At 38.7% G+C, this 24,628-nt stretch overlaps 1 protein-coding gene and 1 long non-coding RNA gene across 2 annotated transcripts in view; one reads left to right on the top strand and one right to left on the bottom strand.

Annotated features, from left to right (window-relative positions):
• Positions 1-8,143: 8,143 nt before the first annotated feature.
• On the bottom strand, positions 8,144-14,660 carry DYNLRB2 (dynein light chain roadblock-type 2). Its single transcript, XM_050904117.1, has 4 exons — positions 14,600-14,660; positions 14,303-14,378; positions 10,389-10,556; positions 8,144-8,444 (listed from the first exon to the last, which is right to left on the bottom strand). The coding sequence occupies exons 1-4, from the start codon at positions 14,600-14,602 to the stop codon at positions 8,401-8,403; spliced, it is 291 nt and encodes a 96-aa protein (XP_050760074.1). The 5' UTR covers positions 14,603-14,660; the 3' UTR covers positions 8,144-8,400.
• A 2,563-nt stretch (positions 14,661-17,223) lies between these two features.
• The window catches only part of LOC127021219 (uncharacterized), a 96,231-nt gene continuing 88,826 nt past the window's right edge, over positions 17,224-24,628 (top strand). The window contains exon 1 of the long non-coding RNA XR_007767180.1: positions 17,224-17,278. This is a non-coding gene — a long non-coding RNA (uncharacterized LOC127021219). The remainder of the gene's footprint in view (positions 17,279-24,628) is intronic.

Genomic DNA, 24,628 nt, shown 5'->3' on the forward strand with positions numbered 1-24,628 from the left:
TAAAAGTAGTAAAGGATACTGGGTGAAGGAAAGACCATCGCTTGCCTGTGCTGGTGCATTTGTTTAGGAAACTTGCCTTTTAATTTCGTAATGTTATTTGAAATGCCTTCCTCTGCTCTGAGAAAATATCCACTTTTGTTATTCTTTGTGAAACAGAAGCTGAAGATAGCAGGCTTGCTCACAAAAGCCCTGATTTGAATATGCTAATGTTAATTTAAGCATTCAGTTGCCAAATTTTCATGTGAGGATTTTTTTTTGTAGTGTGCACATTTAATATTTGTATATCCATTATTCCCCATGCTTATCTGATCCACAGGCACTGAGTAAATATTGTCTTTGAGTATGATCTACAGCAGAAGACAAAGAGACGCTGTAAAATGGAACTCCTCTTCCTAAATATGGGTCCCCTTTTTCCTCTACCTTTCCCTGCAAATTCAGGGAACCTACTTCCACACCCAAAGGGCTTATGAATTTTTTGGGGGGGTTGATACTTTCAATCTAAATACTACAAATTAGAGCAATTTCTAATATGGCATCTGGCTGAAGTAATGGTGTGTATGAATCAATTCCTCTCTCCTTGTAGCTCTGCTTGTTTTGAATGCAAATGGTGCAAGTAGACATTACCTCCTTCAACAGGAAATGGTGATCAATGGAACACTTACTTAAAAACAAATTTCTGAGTAATAAAACTGTGACAATAGGAAAAATTTCATAGCTTATCTTATAGAAGATCAGCAGGGGAGGGAAAATGGGTGAAAAGCTTAACTATCAGTTGCTGAAAACAAGATCTGATGTCTTCAAAATGTGTTTTCTGATGTTCTAACCCAAAGCAGAAGGTGAAATGCGTTACTTTAAGTAAGTGAGATACTGTGGGTGTGAAATATGTGAAAACCCAGTAAAACATCCCCATTTTGCAAAGAGAAACCTATCAGTTAGCTACCTACCATAGTGCTGACTTCACTGAGGTTGCAATGTATGAAATTTTGCAAATAACCAGTATGTCAATAGTGCCTACTCTTTTCAATAGGCTAGTGGCTTCATAGCTGCTCTTTCTCAAAACCACAACCTATTTCATATCCTATCTTTACAATGAACCTACAGCTAAGCAGTAATGTATTGTACTAGTGCATTATCACGGGCACCTCTGCAACAAATTAGGGAAATGAATACTGCTGGTAGCCAAGGGAGAGTTACAGTGGTCTTATTAATGGATTGCAGTAGGGTAAATAAGTAGAAATTGTCTGTGGTTCCTCTCTTTCCCTAAAGGAAAGGAATAAAACTGGTTGAAAAAAATGCAGTGATATTGTGTGGGTACTAAATTTGCTTGACTGTAACTTCTCCTGTTTTGCGGTTTGCTGAACCATAAGTCTTTCTTTTATTTCTGAAATTCTTCCAAAGTGGAACACACAAGGGGAAAGTAAAGCTTGTATGAATGCAGAATAATTTCATTTAAGTCAGTGAAGTTATTCTGCTGAAACACTGGTAGAAAGAAGAAAAGTTGTCCTGCAGACTGTTAGCCCTTTAGGCCAAGGATGGTTTTGTCATGTGAGATAGATAGACTATGGCAAGTATATTGCGAATGATCCTGGAATAACACACTGGGAAAGTCCCCTTAGAATATTCTACAATTAACAATAATCTGGAATTGTAAAGATTGTGGATTAGTCAGTCTCTTTTTTATCTGGATTATGGTTTAGCTATAAACGTCCTTTAACGAAATGTCACAGCAAATAAAATCTTTGCTTAACCAGGAACACTTCTCACTTTTCCATCTAGCTCCACTCCTTCACTTGCTTAGAGATAACAGCATTTCCAGTTTCTTCTCCGCAATCCTGACACACGTACTGGCAGTCACGCAGTTGGCCAGTTTTGAGCTTTAGACTTACAGCCGTAAGACTGTAAGTCTTTTTGCAGACGAAAGGGTAATTGTAGCGATGGGCACTCTCTCTTATAAATCACTAATTAGTAAATCAGAAGGAAATTGGCAGCTTTTCACAACTGACAGTAAGAATTCCTTACAGAAATGGTACAGCTTCATTACTAATTTAAGTATCTTATCATTATTTATTATCTCTATTTGACTATACTGTTCTGGGTTTTAGCCTGAACCAGACATAGTGAGATACTGCAAGCCACTCATAGCTCAGAAATCTTGTAGAAGGTGGCCATGAGATTTCCAGCTGATTTTAGCAGAAGAATATGTTTAAGTACTTGGTTCAGCAGCAACAGTTGTACGGTAGGCACTGTGGTTTAGTGTGTAAGAAGCAGACACTGCTCCTGAGACCAGATTCTGAGGTAGCCTTTGGCAAAATTAGCAACAAGTTTGACAAACAGATGGATTCATCCAACACATGCACGCTCCCCTTAGGACAAGGGGCAAGACGGGGAAGGAATAATTTACTGGATCCTAGAGTTTTCCTTCCATGTTTGAAAAGTCACTTTAAATTGTTTGAACAGTGCTAATGAATGCATCCCTTGTTGTCATACTTTGCAGTCATCTTCATTGATTTAACTGTGGAGTTTGTATATATAAATACCAAAGAAAGCTGAATCTTTGCTTTTCCTTCTAGCTACTGTGATATGTGAAGTACTTCAGTACAACATTCTTCTCTGCATTCCTGTAGTGCTTTGAAAATGCAAAGTGCCATTGAGTGCTATTTTTTTTAACAATGAGCCATATTATAGTGAACTTTCTTAGCTTGAACCTCTGTTTAGCTATTTTGCTCCTTGCAATCATGGCCTTTGAACAATACCTTGTAAACCTATTGCCAGCTGGTAACTAATGCTGCCTTCTGTCCATCTTCACCAAAGAATGGTCTAGTGCAGTTGTCTTCTTGCTCAATATCTTCAAAAACAAAGCAGTGAAAGCACGTCGAGATTTCTTTCTGACCCAACTGGCATAGACTGAAGGTGATGGTATCTTTTCTGTATTATTTTAACTGCTTTAAATAGAAGCAATTTCACTGAAATCAATCATGCAGGGCCAGGGCAACTAAAAGGGTACTCAGGTCAAAGGCAGACATAGGTATTTTTGGAAAAGAGGAACAGTCCTTACCACAGCACCTCCCAAAACAACAGGCAGAGCTGAGAGCCCCAGCTGTCCAAAGTAGGATGTGGGCAGTTACAACTCACGCCCTCTTGTTGTGTATCCACTTTGAAGACCTTTGACTTAAATCAGTGTTGCTTTTAAAAATAGCGTACCCTGTTCAATGTAACTATTGAAAACTCTTCAGAAATAAATTCTGAGTGCTTTCATTATTATTTAAGGATAATTTGCAGAGATGGTAGAAAATTGCGTGTATTTGGACTAGCTGATTTTCTGCTTGGTTGCATCCTGAAGGAGAATTAACCTTTTCTCTCTCAAATTGTCCGCAAAGCTCAAGGAGTCAGTTCAGATCTGCCTGTGGCCTTTACTTTCCTGCTAGTCGCTGCATTTTTTACAGGGGTCTGTTTCTAGTCCCGCTGTGTCCCCAAATGTGAATGTCCTGAAATTCAGAGAGATTCAAATCAATGCCATGATCTGAACAGATATACACTGTACCTCTGCTGTTATGCTTAATTAACTTAGGACATTCTAGGCTTTCTCTCCAAGCATCAGTCTTCCTTTCTCCCATGGATACTGTGAAGTCCCGCAGTGAACCTTGTTGTTATGACCTAATTTTTCTACAAACTGAGAGATTTAATTTGTTCAAGTGCCAGGCAAAGGGAACACAAACTTGGAATTCTCCTGGCTACTCTAATTCAGCTGCCTGAGATTTGAAAAATCAATAAGGGAGTTATCTTGCTGTCTCTAGATGGTAACTTAATAATTAAACCATAATTAAAAGGATGACATCAGTTTATTTAGGAAAACTGTGGCTTTTTCTGCAGGTCCACCCCAGAACTTGTGTCCTCCTGAGTTGAGACAGTGGAGCTGGGATTGATTTCTCTTGCTAGGGAAACCCGCTGTTACTGAAAGTGCTGCTGTCACTGTTTAGTTCCAAAACTAACTGAATAACTCTTGAAAATAATATTAATTCCTAACTGCGTTTTCAGATGATTGTGATATTTTACTACTCTGCCCTTTTCAGGTTCACTATTATTAACACTTACGATCAGATAGTTTCTTCAGAGAATCCAGTGTGGTCCAATAAACACCTCTCAGGAAGTTAACAGTAATTATATATACATGCTTTATATACATGTATACATGCCCATCATATATATAATACTGCTGTATACAAAGCCTTGTGTCATCAGTAAATCTGAGGAACTTCTCACTGGAATTCTGTTGGCAAGTACAATTAATGTAAGACAAAGTACACAAGTCTGATCATTCATTCATTGGCAGTAGGAGAATTTCATATTTAACATCTTAGGGCTTCCTAGATGAACTGTGAACATCCTTGATGAACACTGTCCACTTCAGACCGTTTTGACTTAATATTTAGTACCACCTTCCTCACCATTACACTCCCATCTAGGAATCCTGTCACAAGAATGCCCTTACCAGACCTGACAAAACACAAATAAATTCCTGCAAGTCTGCACAAGTGACAAATAGGTAGCAGTTCATTATCTTACAAATGCTTTATCACTTGCAGTTTGTGAATCACTCGCATTAGTATCCCATAGTTATGTTGAATCAAATAATGTACAAACATAAGACCACAGAACTACATACCTCTTGAGTTAAGCTGAAAGTATAACTGAAAAATACACCATTTGATACTTCTATATGCATTATGTAATGTGGACTAAATGATAATTGTACGTCTAAAAAACCAAGTAACTTCATAGAAAGCCAGACTACCAAATGCACTGAATGTGCATTAAATGCAATATTTAAAAGTATTTAATTGGCAGATGAGCAAAATACAGAATGAACAACTGCCTTGATTGAATCAGCTGGCCAAAGCTGTTGTCCCATGAGGGACCATGCATTCTGAGAAATTATGTGTTAAGGAAAATCCAAGGTACTTTGTTTTGAAAGTGGGAGGCTCTCTGAGAACTTTCTATTTTAGTTTATTTTGAGGACCCCAACCACATGAGACTGACATTATTTATTCCTTGGCTGATTGCCTAACTAGCATGTTACAATTCAACCCAAGCGCTGCCTTTCAATGAACAACAGCCATTCTTGACATTCTCAACATTCCCTTGACAAAATGATCATCTATGAAATTAATCTTTTTCATGCTACTTTTTTCCTCAACCTGCCCCCAGTTAATTGTTAACTGGTAAAATCTCTGCTGGTTCACATAAATGACAGCTTAAATGACTCGGTGTAACACTTCTGTGGTGCTCAAATAATAACTTAAAAATTTATTTCCCTGTATTTTGTCTGGATGATTCCATTCCTTTTCAATGCCCACCTTTGTTCAGATCAATGTGCTGACGAAGGTTTTCCACTAGGACTGTTAAGAGACTTAACTATTGTTACTTCCATTTCCTACTGAAAGATCTACATGAAAAGTTTACACGTGTTCAGCTTGCTTTTGCTAACAGACAATAGGAACAAATTACCAGGGAATGAAATGGAGTATTTCAATTTATGCTCCCTCGTGAAGATATTGCCAAAATTGTATAATACTACAGTGCTTTCAAGGAAACCCGGTTAGAGACTGCCCTGGTAAGAGTAGCTGGCAGAAGCACAGCTCAGCCCGTGTGTTTGCATAGCATTTGTTACTATGCACATCATTATGAACGGACCAAACTTTGCCCTCTTATCTGCAGCTATGCCTCTCATAGGAACGGGGAAAGAAACTAATTTGTGAGCAGTATTTGACCCTTGGAGAACTACACGCATCTGCTTAAGGCCATTTTTCCACATAAAAACACTTTTCAGCAAAATGATTTAGCATGTGTTTAATTTTAATGATTTGGCTTAAGTGTCTTTTTGAGTGCTTTATCAAGCTACAGCAATCATCAGCTGCTTAATAAATATTGGATTAAAGTCTGTAAAGGGAACTAACACATGTATCAGAAAGACAAAAATGAAAGAACATTGCCAGACACTAGGCTTTTCTCTTTGCAATGCACTACTGTTCTTTGGGCTGAAGGACATTTTTCAATGATGCTGGAAATTGCAACACCGATATTATTTTTGACAACAGAAAAGTATAACAGGGACCGTAATTCTGGCAGTTTTCTGGACTTACACAGTGAAACCTCCACAGAATTTAATGCTGTTAGAGAAAACTATGGAAACAAAACTATTAGCCCCAAATACACATTAATAGTAGTTGGAATTCAGCAATAGTTTGGGCTATGTGCTGAAATGAAAAATCTGGGCTTTGAATTTGTAGGCATTTGACATGCCAGGATATTAGTAGAATAAATGTTCACTAATGCATAGCAATAAATAGGTTGGATTTTTAAAATTATCACAACAGAAGCAGAGAAGATAGCAAATAAAAACTTAGGTTTTTTAAGGCATTGCCACGTGCCAATATATTGGTTCATTACAAACAACTTAAAGTGGTTGTTTTCCAGCGCACAATTAAAAAACCCTCCAGCGGTAAGGGAATTCTGCTGGCACAGCACTGACTACAGTAAGTGCCACCAATAGTGTCCCGCTGATTTACATGTCCTTAAAATTTTGAAGAGCCCTGCCCAGCTGGATTGCTGTGCTTAATTTCCATCACCCTGGGCCTCTGTGCCTTCAGTGCCTCGCTTCCTCTCAATACGCAGCGGCACTGAATCTTCCGCAGTCCCCACCGCCCACTGCTTGGGTGTGGAGTCTGTCTGCTAGCCTTTGAGATCCCAGCGCTCAGGTACCTTCAGCTCCCAGGAGCAGGACCAAATCTCCCAGATTTTTCAGTGAAATACAGCCTTGCCAGGCTATTCAGCAAAGTCAGAGCAAACACTCAAGATTTGAAAAAAATACCACCAGGCTTTGATACTCTCCTTTGTGTAAGTTTTGAGTGATACATAACATAGTCCTAATAGCAAATTGCTGACTCCATATCCACCGAGACATTCGGTGATTTATCAGTTTCATAACCTCAACCACAATTGGTACGATGTGCTACAAAGATCCCTGAGCAGTATTCAACAGATTCATTTTTCCTTTCATCCTCATAGCCACCCCACACATTTGTTGTTCTTCCTTCCTATATCTAGGAAAAAAAAAACTTCTCGTGACCAACTGAAGACAATCTGAAGTTTTAAAGTTTAAATAATTAATTGATAACATTTATATATAATCTACATCATAACCTGAGATGATTTGTAGTACGAGTGGATATTTTTTCAAGCACAGGGTCAGCTCAAACTCCCTGCACTTTCACACTGTCTCCACACGTACTCAAGTGCAAAGCTTAGCATGACTTTGGGATCTCGAGGGAGGAAAGCTTGTAGCCATGCTTACCCTCACCCGAGGCATACAGCACGGGCAGAACAGGGGTGCTGCGCCCAGTTCTGTACTGCCCTCCCCCAGCCAGGAGGGCACATCAGCCACGAGACTCATCCCAAGGCACTGACATGGCACGTCTTCCGAACAGAATGGATCTGTAGGTAGCTTAGCCCTACAGCGGCCTTTTATCAGTGCATCTGTTTTAAAGGCGCTCACCAATACGTCTCTGATCTCTGGTGCTACTGTATAAACATAGATCTGATTTGGGAAACATTCTGAGCTTTAACCCACCCTTTGTCCCATGTCACTACGGTGTACAGCTTGTGTATTGGCTCTAAAGGCTTAAGTAGTTATCAAATAGCACTGTCGTGTAGTTATCAAAAAGCACTGTTTACCATTACCAACAAACTGACAGTAGTTCTACATTAGAGTGCAGGCTCAACTTTGTCTGCTTGAAATTTCCAGTACTGAAAATATTAAATGAAGCTATTGTTTCCATCTGTAGACATTGGGAAATAATAAAAGATAGTTTTTCTTTCACTTTTCTTCCCTTAGAAAACTTAAAAACCAGGAGTTAAAGACAAGGCAATATCCAGTCCATCATTACTGACAGGAACTACACTTGTATTCTTTGGTTCATGTAACTGTGGTTACTCCAGTTCATAGGGACACATTTACAGATGTATGTATACACATGATCTACAACTTCCCATGAGGTATGATTTCTCCTCCAACATAATGTTAGAAGTGTAAAGAGAATAATTTAATTGCAAGAATAGCTTGGACATCCATTAAAGAGAGTTTTAAGCATTTTGCTTTATTATTGCTCTTCTGAGTATCAAGATAAACATACAATATTTTGATATATGCATTATGATTTGCTCAAACACAAATTGATACAGCTACAACTGAGAACTTAAATTGGCAACATTTCAGTCATGACAGTTACACTTTATGTAAAATTACTTAGTGCTACGTTTGATATTAAATATCAACAAGTAATATTAGTTTAGTTTAACAAGTAGAACTACATCACTGTCTCTAAAAATATTGCCATAGTAGGACTATTCGCATGGGTTCTGAATAACAATCAGGAGATAGTCCTTATCTGCAAAAAGATATAAAAATGTTTAGTTAAAATATTTTATCTTATTTCCTGATAAATACTCTTTATTCATCTATTCCTCTCCAACTTTTTGTTTATAAAGCATAAGCAAAAGCAATGGCATTTGTATAAAAAACATTTAGAAAATGTAAGCACTTTGTACAAAAATCTGAGATTACAGATAAAAAAAAATCTGTGTCATAAAGCTTAACTACACCATATTAAAACTATTTTAGTAAGCAGTAGATTTGCTTTCAAGAAGCTGTAAAGATATTTAAACAAGATGAAGAAAGTCACAAGATAAGCACCTGGAAGCTGGCACTTGTTATAATAAAAAACTTTTGACATCTGCACCCTCTTCTGCAGGTGCAGAGAACTTCTTTCAGTTCACTAACTAGTTTATTCAAAATTGACAACCCCATTTAGACATGAAAAAAGCAGAGAAGATTTGAATAGACTTCTACTATGAATAAATTCTAAGCATGCCAGACTTCGCCTACTAATTCTAAAAGCCCGGGGAAGTTTTGGAAACAATTCAGTTGGACAGCTATTTAACATTCTCTATTTTAAATGAAACATTTCTTGAAAGTATCCAGTGAATTTAGTAGGGTCATATCTGCTTTGGGGAGTTAAGAAGCTGCACTCCTGCATTGTCACTTTCATCCAAAGGCAACTTAATATAAATCACAGGTGGTTCATTTGCCACCTCTATTATAGTAAAATACAATCAAGCCTTTGAACAACTGATCTCCCTGTTAGCAAAAAAGCTTCACATTTTATACCGCTTATTTTCAGGTCAACTTGCTTTAATAGTTACTAGTCAAAAAGTCACCTCTAAAAAATAAGTGAAGGGCAAATGCAAAATAAGAATCAAGTGCATTAGTTTAAATCAATGAGCAAAAAACATGACTTAAAAAATGCATTAGGTTTATACTCCAAAATAGAAACTAAACTAAAATTTTAATCTTAGTATCAGCTGATGACTAATGTTAACGCTTAATGACAGTGCCAGATTTCTTTCACACATACTGGTTTCATAGCAGCATTATAAATAATTCCGGCGAGGCGAGGCAATGCATACCTAGTGCAGTACCTCTGCTCTACATTTGCTACGAAATCAGCATCAGAGGACTACCCCAGTGAAGGCTGTCCATCTCTACATGCTCACAGCCAACGTCCTCCCCAGTGGCTATGCTGAGGAGATCCCTGAAGCTTCCTTTCTGTTCTGCAAGCCTTCATCGGATATTTCTGTCAAAATCCTGCCCAGCGTTCGTCTCTCAATTAGCTAGGGCACACGTTAGGGTCTCAGCCCCAACCAATCACTTCCACTTTGCCTGATTCACCTTGTACTGGTAATTGACCACAGCTTCACCACAGCTCATCTGGCCTTGATGTCTATTTTAGAGACACAACTAACAAATTAACATATATTTGTATTTAACGTGAGTGAGAAACAGGTTCCTATATTCCCCTCATCGTTTTAAGGAAAATAATTATATCATAATCACTATGTTGGTGATAATACTGCATATCTGTGACAAATCCCACCTATGGCTAGGAAGTCATGATAACATACCAAGTAAAAAATAATTTTGAGAAAAAAAAGATTTTTTGCATCTGTTTGGAGCTAAAATGGATTTGCTGCCTTTAATACTATATATACACATACACTACTTGATATATATGTATTTGTCCAGTTTTCCTGTGTGAAAACCCACAGAAACCAGAACATTAATCAGATCCAGACTTCTTTGGTTGTCTCCAAGCTTGAATACTGTAAACTCTGTACGTTAAAATCCTAACACATCTGGTTACACAGTGAATATATGGTTATATTTTCATATACTTATTTTCAAAATGCATTTTCTACGGTAGCCTTATTCATGAAGAATTAAAAGAAGCTTAAAAGGACATACAATTCTATTGTTATTTTAATAGAAATATTACCTGGAGCTACCATAATTTCGTGTTTCTTTGATCTGATCCTAAGAAAGGTTAGATCATTCTGAGGATCAATATCTCTCACTGTGCTCCTAGCTTTCATGGTGAGCTGATGAAGAAGACCTGCATACTGGACTGTTGTAGAGTTATCAAGAGTTGTTCGTATCGGAATTCCTGCAAACACATAATTTTCTAATAATCATTCAGTTAAGTTGCATATTCTTCATATACAGCAGACCGTAAGAGAAAAACCAAGGATTTCATAGTTTTTTCTGGTTTGTAGCAGAAACAAGTTATGTTGATTTCAGGTATCTATATGTTTTTTAAAGTATAATTTATATTAATCAGTGGCAATTAAACATGGAGTTACCTTATGAAACTTCTGAAAGAGCCTAATTGCTGTTTAAGGCTCTGAAATACCTATCAAATTCCATTCTGTAGTACTTACTTAACCAGTTATGGTGCTTCATCAATTTAAACACTGTCACCGAGTTTGTATCATCTTGGCTGCAAGAATCTAACCCACACTTTAACTGTAGCATTTGGCATGTGCAGTGATAGAAATTACACATTCCCAGTGAAATACCAAGAGTGATCAAAGGGCAGAAATGGCATGTTTGCATTTGGCAAGCAAAACCACCCTTGGAACAATCCCTTCCAATTAGTAGCAAAATATTGACAATTAGTAGTACACAGTGTATCGATCCCAACTATTAAAAGTATGACCACATAAGTCAAGATTAATTTTTGATGATTTAATGAATTGTTGTTTATCAATGATTTGTCAAATCATGCTAGCAGGTGAAACTAAAAACAGGGTTCCCTAAGCCTACAAGTGTAAAACTGTTTGGCTTTAATAAGCTTGTTTCACTAATAAAAAAATTATTTGACCTACTAACAAAGACAATAGATTACAAACTGGCAAGGCAATTTTCTCTTTGCATACATTTGTATTGTGTCTTCCAGATGGACAGGATAGGAATACAAAAATAGAGTAATATGATTTAAGTTGAAGAGTTTGATTATGAAAGAAGAATTAACACGCAAAAATAGTGAATGCCAGGTAAAGAATTAGAGGCAAAGGAGTAAAAGAAATAATGGAACCACCTCAGATATTAGACTATTCCATAATTTTCCTAGGAAAGCATTATTTGAATCTCTTGAAATCTGTGCCGTCACTTGAGAAATAATTCTGCATTGGTAGGATGTGTAGTGTAGGGAAGTGTACAAAATGACCCAATACATCCTTTGTGTCTGATGTTTATTACACAGAGATTGAAACTGATGTTTTAATGGAAACAAACAGGTGTTCCCAAGCACTGCATTAGCATGAGAATATTTATATAATCACAGCATTAAATAGTAAGTCACTTAAAAGCAGCAATGAATTAGTGCCAAGTTTATCTGACCTTGTATCTAAATGATTGCTTCAACAAATACAGCACGTTTGATGAAAATGGTAAATGTTAAATGATCCTCCAAGGTCTAATAATAACATGAAAATGAGTTGACACTAGTGCCATCCTTAGATTAAAGCTGAGCTATGCTTACTTTAGGACAAATTCTCTTTGCCTCTGCCACCCAAATTAGAGAAAGGCAAATAAATCCTTCATTAGAAATGCTGTAGTGTGATCCTTCTCAACTGTGAAGGATAGCAACAGTTTATGAGATTTTCCAAATAAACAAGGTACACTTAGCATAGTGTTTCAATGAACAAATCAACTTTGAGCATTAAAATAAATGTCAGGCAATGTTTGTATCGGGAATCTTTAATTTGCTATTTCACCTGCATACTATTACACCTAAGTGTACCTACACTATTACAAAAATCTTAGTAAAGGACAACTGTATGTTAGTGAAGAACAGAGAGTTTAATCTTTTTAGGGAACCTGAACAGCCTAAGAAACCTCACTACTGCACCACTGGTTCAAGTATTTTTACTGTGATTAATTTAAGTTGTACGCTTGTTTGAAATGTTTCAGGATAAGAGAGAAATTAAATTTAATTTTCTACAGAAAGATTTGAAGTAATTAGATTGACCAGTGCTAATTATGCATATTTGGAGATGTTACAAAAACTTACTACACACCTACTTTGAGGTTTAGTTTGTGGAATCTAACTTCTTGGTACCCTGAATACATCCTCATGGAGAACAGACTCTCTTGTATTCATATCTGGTGTTGGAACATTTCTAAATGAGAAACTAAAACCAAAATTCCTGCGCTAGTCTTGTCTGTCGGCTTCAGTCTGGCCACATGTTCTACAGGTTTGTGAGGATGAGGAAGTTTGAACGGGACACGGGGGGACTTTATACCTTGCTGTGAATAATCTAATGTGCAAAAAGGGGAAGTGGAATGTTCTTCCTCCTTTGCAAATCAAAATTGAGACAGAAGGAATCCAAAACAGCCTTTTAAAAAGCATGCTATTTTCCTAACTCTGCACAGCTATATCTGAGCTTTCCCTCAATACCGTACAACCACCACAGGTAAAGATGGACTGCAGTAGTGCACCTGAGTGGGAAAGCATACTTGACCAACAATGTGCCAAGAAGTCAACTGTTCCAAGTAACAGTACATAAGAAAACTGGGTTATTTTTCTATTAGATTACATTGGTGTTTTTGTCTTGAGTAATGTATCAGTCTGCAAGCTCAAAAAGGATCATTTGTGTTATCTAAAAGTGCTTGATTTTGTTCACTTCTCGTTTGCAGCTTAGTCCAAGTGCTCATTGGATCAAGTCACATTCTATTTACTGAAACAGAATACAGAAATGGCTGAAACAGTACTTGTTCTGAAACCAGCCTGCATTTCAGCTTAGTAAACAGCCATATCTAGACGTTAGCACGTGCAGGCACAAAGCAGCTTTTCAGTTTTTATTTGCCAGGATATGCACTTCTCTCTTGACCTGCACCATCTCTTCTGTGAACAAAGGCATGTTTTACTTAACATGTCCAGGCACACAAATTAAATTGTCCACATCTTCTAAAGACTAAATAACATTTAGGCTTCCTTCTTATTGTTCTTTCCTCCTGTTGCTAAACTGCTGCTAGTGCAATAGATTTTGGGGGGGATTGTAAAAGTGAAGGAGGTCAACTAAATTACGGGCAAGGTAAATTGAGTGAGTTGTCTTTTTTGTAAAGGAATGATTAAAACAGATTAACCTGAGAAGCCTAGCTTCTGAAAACTGATTTCTATGACCAGTTTCGCTTTTTGGCTTGCAATCTTCAGGATCACAGCCAAAACTGGCCTGACATGAAACTTGCTCTTCCTCCTATGACAACACACCGTAACGCAATTTAAAGAACTTGCGAATATTTAGCAGGGCCAAGGAATGGCTCCCCCAGTAGAAGACCAACTTTGTTTAGTAGATATTTTTCTCCTGATGTTTTTATTTTATTATAATTTTTCAGAGGAAGAGGGGGAGAGTGAAGTGCTAGTGAATTTTCTTGCATATATGAAGAATTTTGGACTAAAAAAATGCCTGCAAAAGCAACAGCTTAGTGCTATGCATTCTGCCTTTCTGTAACCTACCAAGAGATGTTCAAGATCTCGTTCTGAAAAATAAAGTATAGTTTAGTTAAACAAGGGGGATAAGTAACAACATGGAACTCCTTAAGTTAAATGAAGATTATGATACCCCTAGTTATTTTTTCAGAGAAGACTTATGTCAAGGCTCTTGACTTTTCTGCTTTCCATTAACTTGAATGAAAAACTACATCATATGGAGAGCTTCAAGAAGTGGCCACAAACCAAATGTTCATGTCTTAAGATGAAACACACATTCTTGAAAATCACAACACCTTCATAAAACATTGCAAGTGGATTGCATTAACACCTCATAATCTGCAATTCTGTGCTTAAGAGGTACTACACTCATTGCCGCTACCAAGTTTGTTACTTGGAGAAAGCAGAGGACGTTTTACCTTCGGCGTTTATAACAATAGTTGCGATAACCCCTTTGTGGGCTTGAATCCTCTTTAGCGTTTCCTCCACTTCAGCCTGTGGGGAGAGAGGACACCACAGCACCCCCGCAACCACCACAGTTCCCGCCCGACGGCGAGCGCGGGCCCCTGTGAGGAAGCCGCGGGGTCGCCGTGCCCGAAAGCAGCCCCCGGGCTCTGCCCTCTGCCCCGCCACCGGCCCCGGCCGCTCCCCAGCACCGCCGGCCGCCCCGTTCCACCTCCCGTCGCCGGGACGGCGGGCGGGAGCGGCGCCATTACCATGGCCTCGCTGCCGCCGCACCGTCGTTGCTATGGAGCGGCGGAAGTGACGCCAGGGAGCGGCAGCACGGGCCGAGCGCGGCCCCTGAGGAGACGGTGCCGGTGCCGCCTCGCCGCGGCGCTGCGCCTGGTGACCCGGGGCGGGCAGCTGCAGTGCAGGTCCGAGGTCTGCCCTAGGACCCACAACTTGTGCCCTAGGAGCAGCCCGGAGAGACGCCCTGAGAGGGCTGAGGACAAGGGCACCTGCAGCATAGCCTGGGGGGCAGTAAGGACCCAGGCCCGGGCTTAAATGGAGCCCAGAGGACGTGAGGGGAAGCCCCAGGTGGGGCTAGTCAGGGCAGTGAGGGCTTATTAGTGCTTTCAAGGGGCCTGCAGCTATTAGTATGAGTTCTCCTTTGGACGGTCTTGTGGCTGAGCTCTGTTAACGGACTCTGGCTGGTAGGTGAGGTGAAATGAACTCAAGTTGCCTTAATTGTTGTAGTAAAGGGTTTTTTTTTGGTAGCTTATTTTAAAGCTGAGACTGATACTGACCAAATCCCAAAGATACCAGTTTAGCTGTAGTTGTTAGAAATAACATATTTTTCTTCTCCCTGTGTATAAGTGTTGCCTTGTCTACTCTCTTTTTTCCACAAGCATTGCATATTGTGTGGGTGTGCAGAGCTTGTTTTTCACCAGTAGAAGCTTTCTAGTCTAACTGTACTGTGATCACTGTGTATAGATAGATAAATCTTCATAAGAAATGTTGTGTGCTGCTGTAGCTTACCAGATTTTTCAAATTGGTGTAGTTTGAATTACACCACATAAATGCGGTAAGCCACTTTTACAATACTGTTGTGTAAATAAGTTACCCATGTGTTTCTATTCTTCTTTATCAAAATAGTAGGGGAACAAACTTCATGTGCAAGACATTTGAAGAGCCATCTTTCTCCATGCACACAGTAAATAGTACTGATATGTTCAAAAGACTCTTACATGTCTTTTTAAGAGAAGGGTGCTAGTGTTACTGAGTCTTCTGTGTTGCATGTGAAGCTTCTTAGATTCTTGTCATTGGAGTGACTTTTAGCTGCTCTGCTCTAAAGAGTTGGCAAGTTTACAAAGTTTGGTGTTTTGGGAAGCCAGCAGCCCCCCCTTTTTAAACAGAGAGGTCTTAAGAACAAATTAACAAGCTAGTTATTAATCTGCAACTCTTTAAGGACCCATTTGTATTTGAAACTTACAACAGTATATCAGCACACAATTTAATGCAGTTTATGGCCCTATGTTGGAGAGAAAATAACTTCAGTGTGTGGGGTTGCCCTATCTATTGCAACAATATTATTCTAGGCATTTATTAAGATTCAGACTGGCAGGGGCTAGCATAAATCAAAGCGTTGAAGTTGCTGTGTATTCAGATAAGTGTATAACTGAATTGAAAATCTGGTTTAGGAGGGAAGGGAGAAATTATCAGAAATACCAGTATATTTATTTCAAAAGCTACTATTTTAGGAGTTAACCCAACATCCTATGACATGCTATGGAAAGCAATCAAGAACACTATGCCTACAGCTGATACTGGTCCATATGAGTCACTGCATCAGCTGTGTGAGTTGCATTTCACCTGTGAACAGTTTAGCCAGCAGTGAAATTGGCATCGATACACCTGTGCAGTTTTGTTACAGTAAGAAGTATGGTGTTCTGAATTTTTGGAAATGAGGTATCTTTACAGATACTTTTTCAGTTTTTTGAACAATTGGAAGCACTGATGCATGATTATTGAATCTGACTGGAACATCTGCTGGGCAATTTTGTTTTAATGCAGTCAGTAGATGCTCTTAAATGAAAACTTATAGATTATACAATATAAACCTGGTCCTACTGTCGGTGCTGGTCCTCGCTATTACAGTCCAATTAAAGTCAGCACACTGCAGGATAACATACTGTAAGGGATAGTGGTGATCCTACCCCCAGTAAATGGACTGGCAATTCCAGGGATTTAGAAAAATGAAAAGGAGGAATTTTTCCACTTACTCTACTGCACTGTTGCTATTTTTTAGTTTTCAAGGCTTCTTTCAAGACCATTGTTTTCCTTCATGGATGCAAGATGCCTATGTGTCTTTTTAAAACCAATAAAAATATCAGCTCAGCTTTGCAAAAAATACTGAACTGGAGCCAAAATGACAGCTAGCATGATGCAGGATTATTCTTGGAAGCATTATTTATGCTCAGCATGAAAGACTGAAACATGCAGACTTTTACAGACACTCAGATAGGCTTTGTCTCAGACTTAGACACATAACAACAAATGAAAATATTTTCTTGGTTACTTGAAATTTAACTGAGAATTCAGATTCCAAGCAACATAATTATTCTTTTGATATACAGTAGTGAATGCAGTATTAGGAACTGCTTGAGAACCAGAAACTCCTCATAATCTAGGACTGGAATCTTGCAAATACTTACCTGTGTGAATAAGTTTAAATATTTGCTGGTAAAAGTAGCAAGTGAGAAGGTTAAGCTTCAGATGCTTGCACTTGTAGTCTGGTGTTTGAACTAATTATGCACTTAGTTAAGATTGAGGAAAAAAATCAACTGAAAGATGCAAAATACTTAAAACTATTCTCTCCCCACCCCCCACCCCCCCCCCAGGCTACGACAGAGGATGTAATTCTCCATGTGGAAACTAGGAAGAGGATTTTGCTGGTAAGTACATGAGAATTTCATTCCTTCCTTGCGGCTTGAACCTGGAGACTCAGGAAGAGGGAGGGAGGGACTGAAGCACACTGAGGGACACACTGAAGGACTTGAGCTACACTGAAGTGCTGTAAACAATCTTGATTTGCTGCCAGCCATTGTGAAATAGCATAAATCAATTCAGGAAGAACTTTGCTTTTTATAACCAGTAATCTTAATTACAAGTAACTGTAAAGGTCTGCCAGCTATTACGATAGCTCCCTTGCCCATGCTGTAGGATATCTCCAGAAGTTTTCAGTTTTGTTGGACTATAAAGTGGAATGAACTCATGCATGACCAATAATGATGCTGTTGATGACCGTACAGTTGGTTCTTTCAGTTTTTTCCTGTATGCTTTTATTTCTAGCCAAATAGTCTCCAAGGAAATTTGGTAGAAGCAGATAATGTGGCATAGTGGCTGAAAACTTAGAGTCCATTCTTAGCACACAGCCCTTACACATATCTAAAATAAATGACTGATTATTTGGTATTACGTGATTATTTTGACACAATACTGAGAAAGAGAAATGCAAATTGTGTTCAGGTATACAAAAGTTTGAATTTTCAATGCAGATGTGTCACTATAAATCATGCTGCTGGTCAGTCACATATCAACCAATGAATGGGAGGTACAGTTTGGATTTATTGCCCACAAACTCTGTGGAGCAATTACATTGTGAATATTCTCAGTTAATTCTTGGTCTTTCAGTCTCTGAGAAGCTGGCTCAGAGTTTCGTAGAAGTAACAAAAGGATTGAATTGCTATCCCCAGAAGGCTTCAGGAGCAGAAGTGTTATTTTGTGGCAGCAGCAGAGTTAAGTTATGGGGGAGAATGTGCCAAGCTGAACACAGTCAAAGTGAGGTTTGGGGTGTTGGTGGATGGGAAAAATAATCAGTAGGGCTCCAGGGCTGTACCTGTCCATCTTCTCCTCTTTTAATAGTTCTGCACTGAGCAATCAGTTGTTGTCAGCACCTCCTTCTATGTGTGAAATACAATAAAATACCTAATCTCTAGTACTCAATTAAAAACCTCTTCCCTTTCCCTGATTGAAATTTGGCTTTGGTTTTATTAAGAGACCTCCTTTAAAAAGGTGAAAATTAAGGAAAACAGGGTAAAGTTAGTCATCCTTGCAAGGTTATGAACAAAACTGTAGGGAAGGTCCTGCCTTTCTCCACCTGAGAAAGGTCTTGTAGCAAGCATGTGGCCTAGAGTGGATGACATCAAGATACTTCCCAATCTGACTGTCGATAAAGTTTTGTTTGTTCTTATCTTCTGTTACCTCTGTGAATCCAAATATCATAAACCAAGAAAGTATTTAAGAAAAACTGTATGTCATGTAGGCATGTATGAAACAATTTTAAAGTTACTCTGTAGATAAATATTAGAATGAAAATTTGCTCAAAACATTTTTTTCCTGTAAAGATTTTTCCCACAGCTTTTGAGAGCAGTTTCTCAGTTTTTTTGCCTGTTGTGTGAGGAATTTCTAGCTCAGATCCTCTAGATGGTGCTACAGCTACAGCACATTGAAGTGAACTCACCGTTAGGTTTTGTGTCTTGCTTGTTAAAATGCCACTTCACTTAAGTCACGTATTGTATGAAAGGATTAATGACTTCAGCTACAATACTATTTACAGGTTTATGCAAGGAGGAATCAACATAGGTGGATTACCTATCCTCAGCTAAGTAAGAGCAGAAAGGTTTTTTATAGATACAGAAGTCTTGCAGGAACTGTTGTGTGGTCAAATTATCCCCTCATCTCTTGAAACCATACCTTGAGTGCTGACAAGGGCAGAGGTGGCCAACTGTAGCCTGTGGTGCTGATTAAGTGACAGCAATGAGCCTCTTAAAACTCCCAGCAGATGTTGCTGTTTTTGTATGCTAATGGGAACTTCACAAATGATTTTCTCTTCCTTCTGAGAGCAGATGTAAGTACATGAAAATCGCTTTCTTATATTAAGAGCAAATTGATAATAACCTTGGTTCAGCTGTAAGACAGAAGCTGTAGAGGCACTTTATTTGGTAATTGCAGAAAGCTTATGCAGACCTTCATCAAAATTAATTTTTTATATTCTGCTAATTTTTCTTGTACTGAAGTAGTTAAGCAAAATCTGAAGTGTGAGCACATTGCTACCTGGGCTTTTAAACCATCCACTCAGAGGCTTTCAGACGGGCATGTGAATCTGCTCTAGTACGTTTGCCTTATCACCTCTAAGGTAGCCACTCCCCTGCTACCCTGGTTATTTCAGTGAGTAAAGTTTAGTCAGAACAGGCATGTCAGCTTGTCAGTAGTATTCCTGAGGTTTTGGTGACCTAATATGATGCTTTGCGTGGTCTGCTGTGAATATACAGTAGAGAGTTGTGCATCACAGAGGAGGATGCCATGCCATACATGCTAATGTTCCACAGTCCTGCCTTGTTAGGAAATATCAACTGAAGCGGTAAGAGTTTAGAGAATGACTCTACTGATAGCTGAATCATCTTGAGGTTAGTACTGTTGCTGACAGTGAGGGCTGTGTTTGTGATTAACTAGTATGGAAACACTGGGCTCCAGAAGTGTGAAAAGAGAGGGGCATAATCTGGGAAGGGGACCAACTATCCAGTCTGTGTTATAACAGAGCCTTATGTTTAGCTCAAGGGTATGTATAGACTGTGTCCTTTGTAAGAATAAGGAAGAACTTGACCATCTTTGTAAAAGATGGTCTGTAAAAGGTGTTTTCAGACAATAATAGAGTAGGCTGAGCCATGGAACTGCATTTAAAATCTTCATTTCACTTGGATAATTGCATCCTTTCTGATATAAGTTGACACCTTGCATTTTAGATTCTTTGCAAGGCTGGACAAAATTTGGTCAGCATCTTCCAAATAATTTAAGGTGTTTTATGAGATGAAATATGGGTGTCCTCTTCACTTGACACTATTAAAATGTCTATAATATTCTTCATAGAGTAGAGAGTTTACTTACTGGCCAGATTTCATTTTGGGTAGCAGCAGTCTGTCCAAATGTCAGCTATAGTTTAATAGCTATAATGATAATCAGCTATAATATACTTTCTATTAGATGCTGCAATAGTGATTCTGAGGTGACTAGTGACAGCAGCTAAAGTTCAGTATTTTTACTTCCTGTCTTAGACATCTATTTAGTGTTATTTGCCCTCTTTAAAGTACAGCCGTCCTTCACTCCAGAAGATAAGTGAATGACCATAGCATCTGTAAAGTTTGCATATGTATTTTTCATATTGCTGAGGCATTTCAGTTTGCAAGAACTGAAGGCAAAACCACAAGCTTCTGTGACCTGTTCTGGGTACTAAGCATGCGTATGCACATTCAAAAGTTCAACAAAGATAACCAGAAACTAGATGGTTCCCTTTAACACCAGTTAAAGTTAAAATGCCTATTTTGGTACCTTTCATATCTGCAGTGTAGTGGCTAACCTTGGGACAGAGCAGGCTGTAGGTGCTAAGAAAAGGTGGGGTTAGGGGTCTTAAACAAGAACAGTCTTTTTCCCACTCTCTGGTGTTCAAATGTGAGATACAGTATTAGACTGTACTGGCTGGCTCTAGTTGCCATCTTGGGAGAAAGAACGGATACAGCGGGGCTCCTGGCAATTTGTGTCTTTATACATGATCATCAAAAGCCTGGACTACAACTGCTGATGGATAGGAAACTAGTAGAGAATTGGAGTGAAACCTATTATTGACATTTTTTGGACGAGAGCTATATTTTCCATTACTTGAGTGTTCTGGATGATCTTTGATGAAAGTCCCAATTAAACTACTGTCAAAAAATGCAACCTGTAGTTTGATGACACAATATTCTCATTTATTATTTTTTCATCTCGGTTAGGTCCAGAAGTAAGAGTTCCAAAATATCATAAAGAGTCAGTGTTTGTAAACCAAAGAAATCTGAAAGCACCACAGCAAGTGTACACACATAATTAGATATCACGAGATTTCTCCATCACTAATGATACCAGCTCATTTACTGGGGTAAGACAGCTTGGAGCAATTTTGCTATTAGGCATTTCTCCTAAAGGCTTCTTTAAATATAAAGAAAGTTTGCAAAGTTAATTGTGAGAGTTACTGGGACCATTGCTCGTAGAACAATGATGAGGAAAGTAGTTATAACAGAAGTGAGTGTGAGGCAGATTAAATTTTAATTTGCATTTGCAGTTATTCTGGAAAAATCAGAATTCCTGGTTTTAAAGAAAAGCAAATGCAATTGTGGAATTTATTTTACATCACTAATCTGTTTGGAAAACATCTATGTTTATACATGACACTGACTCTTTCCCTAAATGCTGCCCCTTCTGTGTGGCAGGAGAAGGCTGTAATCAATAACTCCTAGACTGGATTACCTGAAAACCAAGAGAAGGGGAGCTCTTGGTAGAGGCACTTGTTCTGAGGTTCACATCCATTACTTGTCTGACAGAACTTAAGTTGCTGTAAACTTTCTGTCCAGTGGGAAAACTGTGGGTTTTTTTGTAGTTATTATAATGATCAGAATTAGTGCAACTAGAGACTTGTTCTTTTGGTATTGGTGTTAATCTTGTATTGTTTTTAACCCTTCTTTGTAGGCATCTCAAGACTGCGTATCTGGGTCCAAAACCAGAAATAAATCCAGTAGTAAACCAGAAAGCTTTTAGAGGTGGTACGTGGCCATTGTAAAATCTTTTGGAAGAAGCAAGGATTTATGCTAGATTGAGTTGTTTTATAACCCAGCACTGCAGCCTCACCAGTTGCATTCTTCCTGCATGTGTCACTGTAACTTAGTGAACCTTTACATGCTTTAGTCACCTCCTTTAGCTCCATGTTAGCTAACCAGCAAAATGTGTTATTCAGTTCAATCTTTCTACAGCTAGAAAGCTTAGAAAAATGCCAACAGAATGAAAGTTCTAAAGGTACGCTGAAGTGGCGTCAAAGCAGCATCCTGTGACAAATTTCTGTAGTGCGCTTGGAACTGGCAAGCTCTCAAGTAAATGTAAATATATGACTTTGACATCATTAGAGTGGAACCAGAAGCCACAGTGAAATACTGTATGCTATCTTTCATGTGGTGGAAATGTTTCTGTGAGGTTGTACATGTAAATTAAAAAATAGCCATTGGCATATGGTTTCCAAGTAACCAACATATAAAGATGGGTACACGCTCTCTAAACACAACTTGCATTACGCCATCAATCATGATTTGTGGGATTCTGTGTTCTCTTTCAAGTGGACACTTCAGTGCATCATCAATAGCAGTGATCTGTGATGTGAGGGCAGGAGCTACTGCCAAGTGCCAAATGTTGAAGGCACTTTTCAGTCTAATCCAGCTCCTTTCCCCCTCCTTTGCATATCTTATTAATGTTTTCTCAAAATGGAATACCCCATTTCATGAATGTGTGTTTTCACAACAGCTTACTGATGTCCTGTCCCTGGTAGGGAGATTTATTTTGTTTCTTTTGGGAAGATCTCATCTCCTTCAGAAACTGGCCTTTCAGAAGGTGCCCATTATCAGAGTGCCTGAATAGATCACAGGCAGGGATAGTATATCCCAATATCCCCTTGAGCTCAGGGGAAGAAGTGAAGTGGCAAACTGAAGCACCAGAAGGTGATGTCCTTCCTTTTACCCTAACATCCTAATATCTTTCCTGGATTTTATGCAATATCCAGGTTCAACTCTTCTCTATATTTGAGGCAGGTTTCCCATCTTCTAAGCAGTTGTTTTAAACCTATATTGCACCCTATGTTTTGTGTGGCTTTTTCCCAATCTCTCCTTTTGTTGCTGTTTTACTTTGACGCATTAAATATTTAAGTATTTTTTTAGAAAAATTTTCTCATCTCATCCATTGAAATTGCACATGAATGAAAATTCAAAACTGTTGCCAGCTTCCTTATGTACAACAGCTATTATAAGAAAATAAGTTCAGTAGCAATTCAGTGTTAAACTGTTATCACAATTTGTAAGTGCTAGTGCAGAGAGCTGGTATTTACAGGTTTTCAGGCTGTGATTCTCTTGATCAAAGAAACGATCTCTGCTGTGGTATGGGTCTGTTGTTTGACAGCGTTTGTCATAGTGTCTTCTTCCTCCTCTCTGGCAAGTGAATGTGAGCCTTTTCAGCTTGTGCAGCCCAAGGGTTTATACTGAATAAACTCTGCTTGGAGACTCTCATGTCAATATAATGAACAGCTTTGATTCTAGACTTAAAATACTTTTAAAACAATGCCAGTGATAGTTGCCAAACAAATGTTAAAGGGATACCTGAGAGAATCTTTCTTTCACATCCAAATTGCAATAAAATTTTATTTCTGATGCCAGACTAAGCTCACTGGATGCAAGTGAAGCTTTGGTTTCAGCATGCTCACTGTGCAGGTAGGATGCAATTCAGGCAAGTAGAATGTAGCTGTTGGTCAACACTAGTGTAGTTTTAAATTTCTATTTAAAAAAAAAGTATAGTTTTGTTCTTAAGTTGTATCAGATGGATATAATTTTCTTTAGAGAGACAGCTTTTAACTCTTTATGCTGGCAAGCTGCTATTCTAATGTTTATTCTGGTCTGCTCCTATGTCTTAATCCAGGGAACTCTTTTCAGTTGCCAGTCTTATGATGGTTCAACTGTGCTGACTTCACTGGCTGTAATTTTGAGTGAGACATGGGAACTGGCTTCAAGGGCTGCCAGGAGCATGCTAGGATACCATCTCAGGTACTGATCCTAGGATGTGCTTAGCTGGCTGCCCACAGTGCCAGCTGAAGTCTGTGTAGCTCAGGTTACTTAAAATGTTTGATGCTGTACATTGAGTGTGAGTCGTCTTGTGAGGTTTTTTTCTCCCTCTGCTTATGGTGATGCAGCATTCATTATCCATCTCAGCATATTAGTGAGAAATGTGACAATGGCAAGTCCCTTAACCGCTGAGTGGTGGCACTGATGCATTAGGGGTGATGTTAAAATAGCATGTATTGGTCAAGCAAGATTGACATAATGTGGATCCATGAGAAGATGAGCCTAAATTCCATGCCTAAAGAAGGTGAGCAAGCAGCTGAGGTTGTAGTTTGGCCCCCAGGTAGTGGATGTGTGCCAGCAGTCAGTCAGTTCCTTGTTATGATCCCTTCATGTGCACATACATGCGCTCTGCCCTCCTGATCGAAGTTTTTTTCCTCTTGTGTAACTTCTAAAGCGAGTTTCTGTACCTTACCCCTCTCATCCTGAATTACACTTAGTCCTGGTAAATTTTCTGTGACACAACTACCACCACACCTCTCATGCCTTCAGTGCACTTGACTCCTTGACTGATAACATGATGAAAGTGGAACAGATACATGATTCTGAGAAAAATCAATACTT

This window comes from Gymnogyps californianus, chromosome 12 (genome assembly GCF_018139145.2).
Source record: "Gymnogyps californianus isolate 813 chromosome 12, ASM1813914v2, whole genome shotgun sequence".
NCBI classification, from domain to species: domain Eukaryota; kingdom Metazoa; phylum Chordata; class Aves; order Accipitriformes; family Cathartidae; genus Gymnogyps; species Gymnogyps californianus.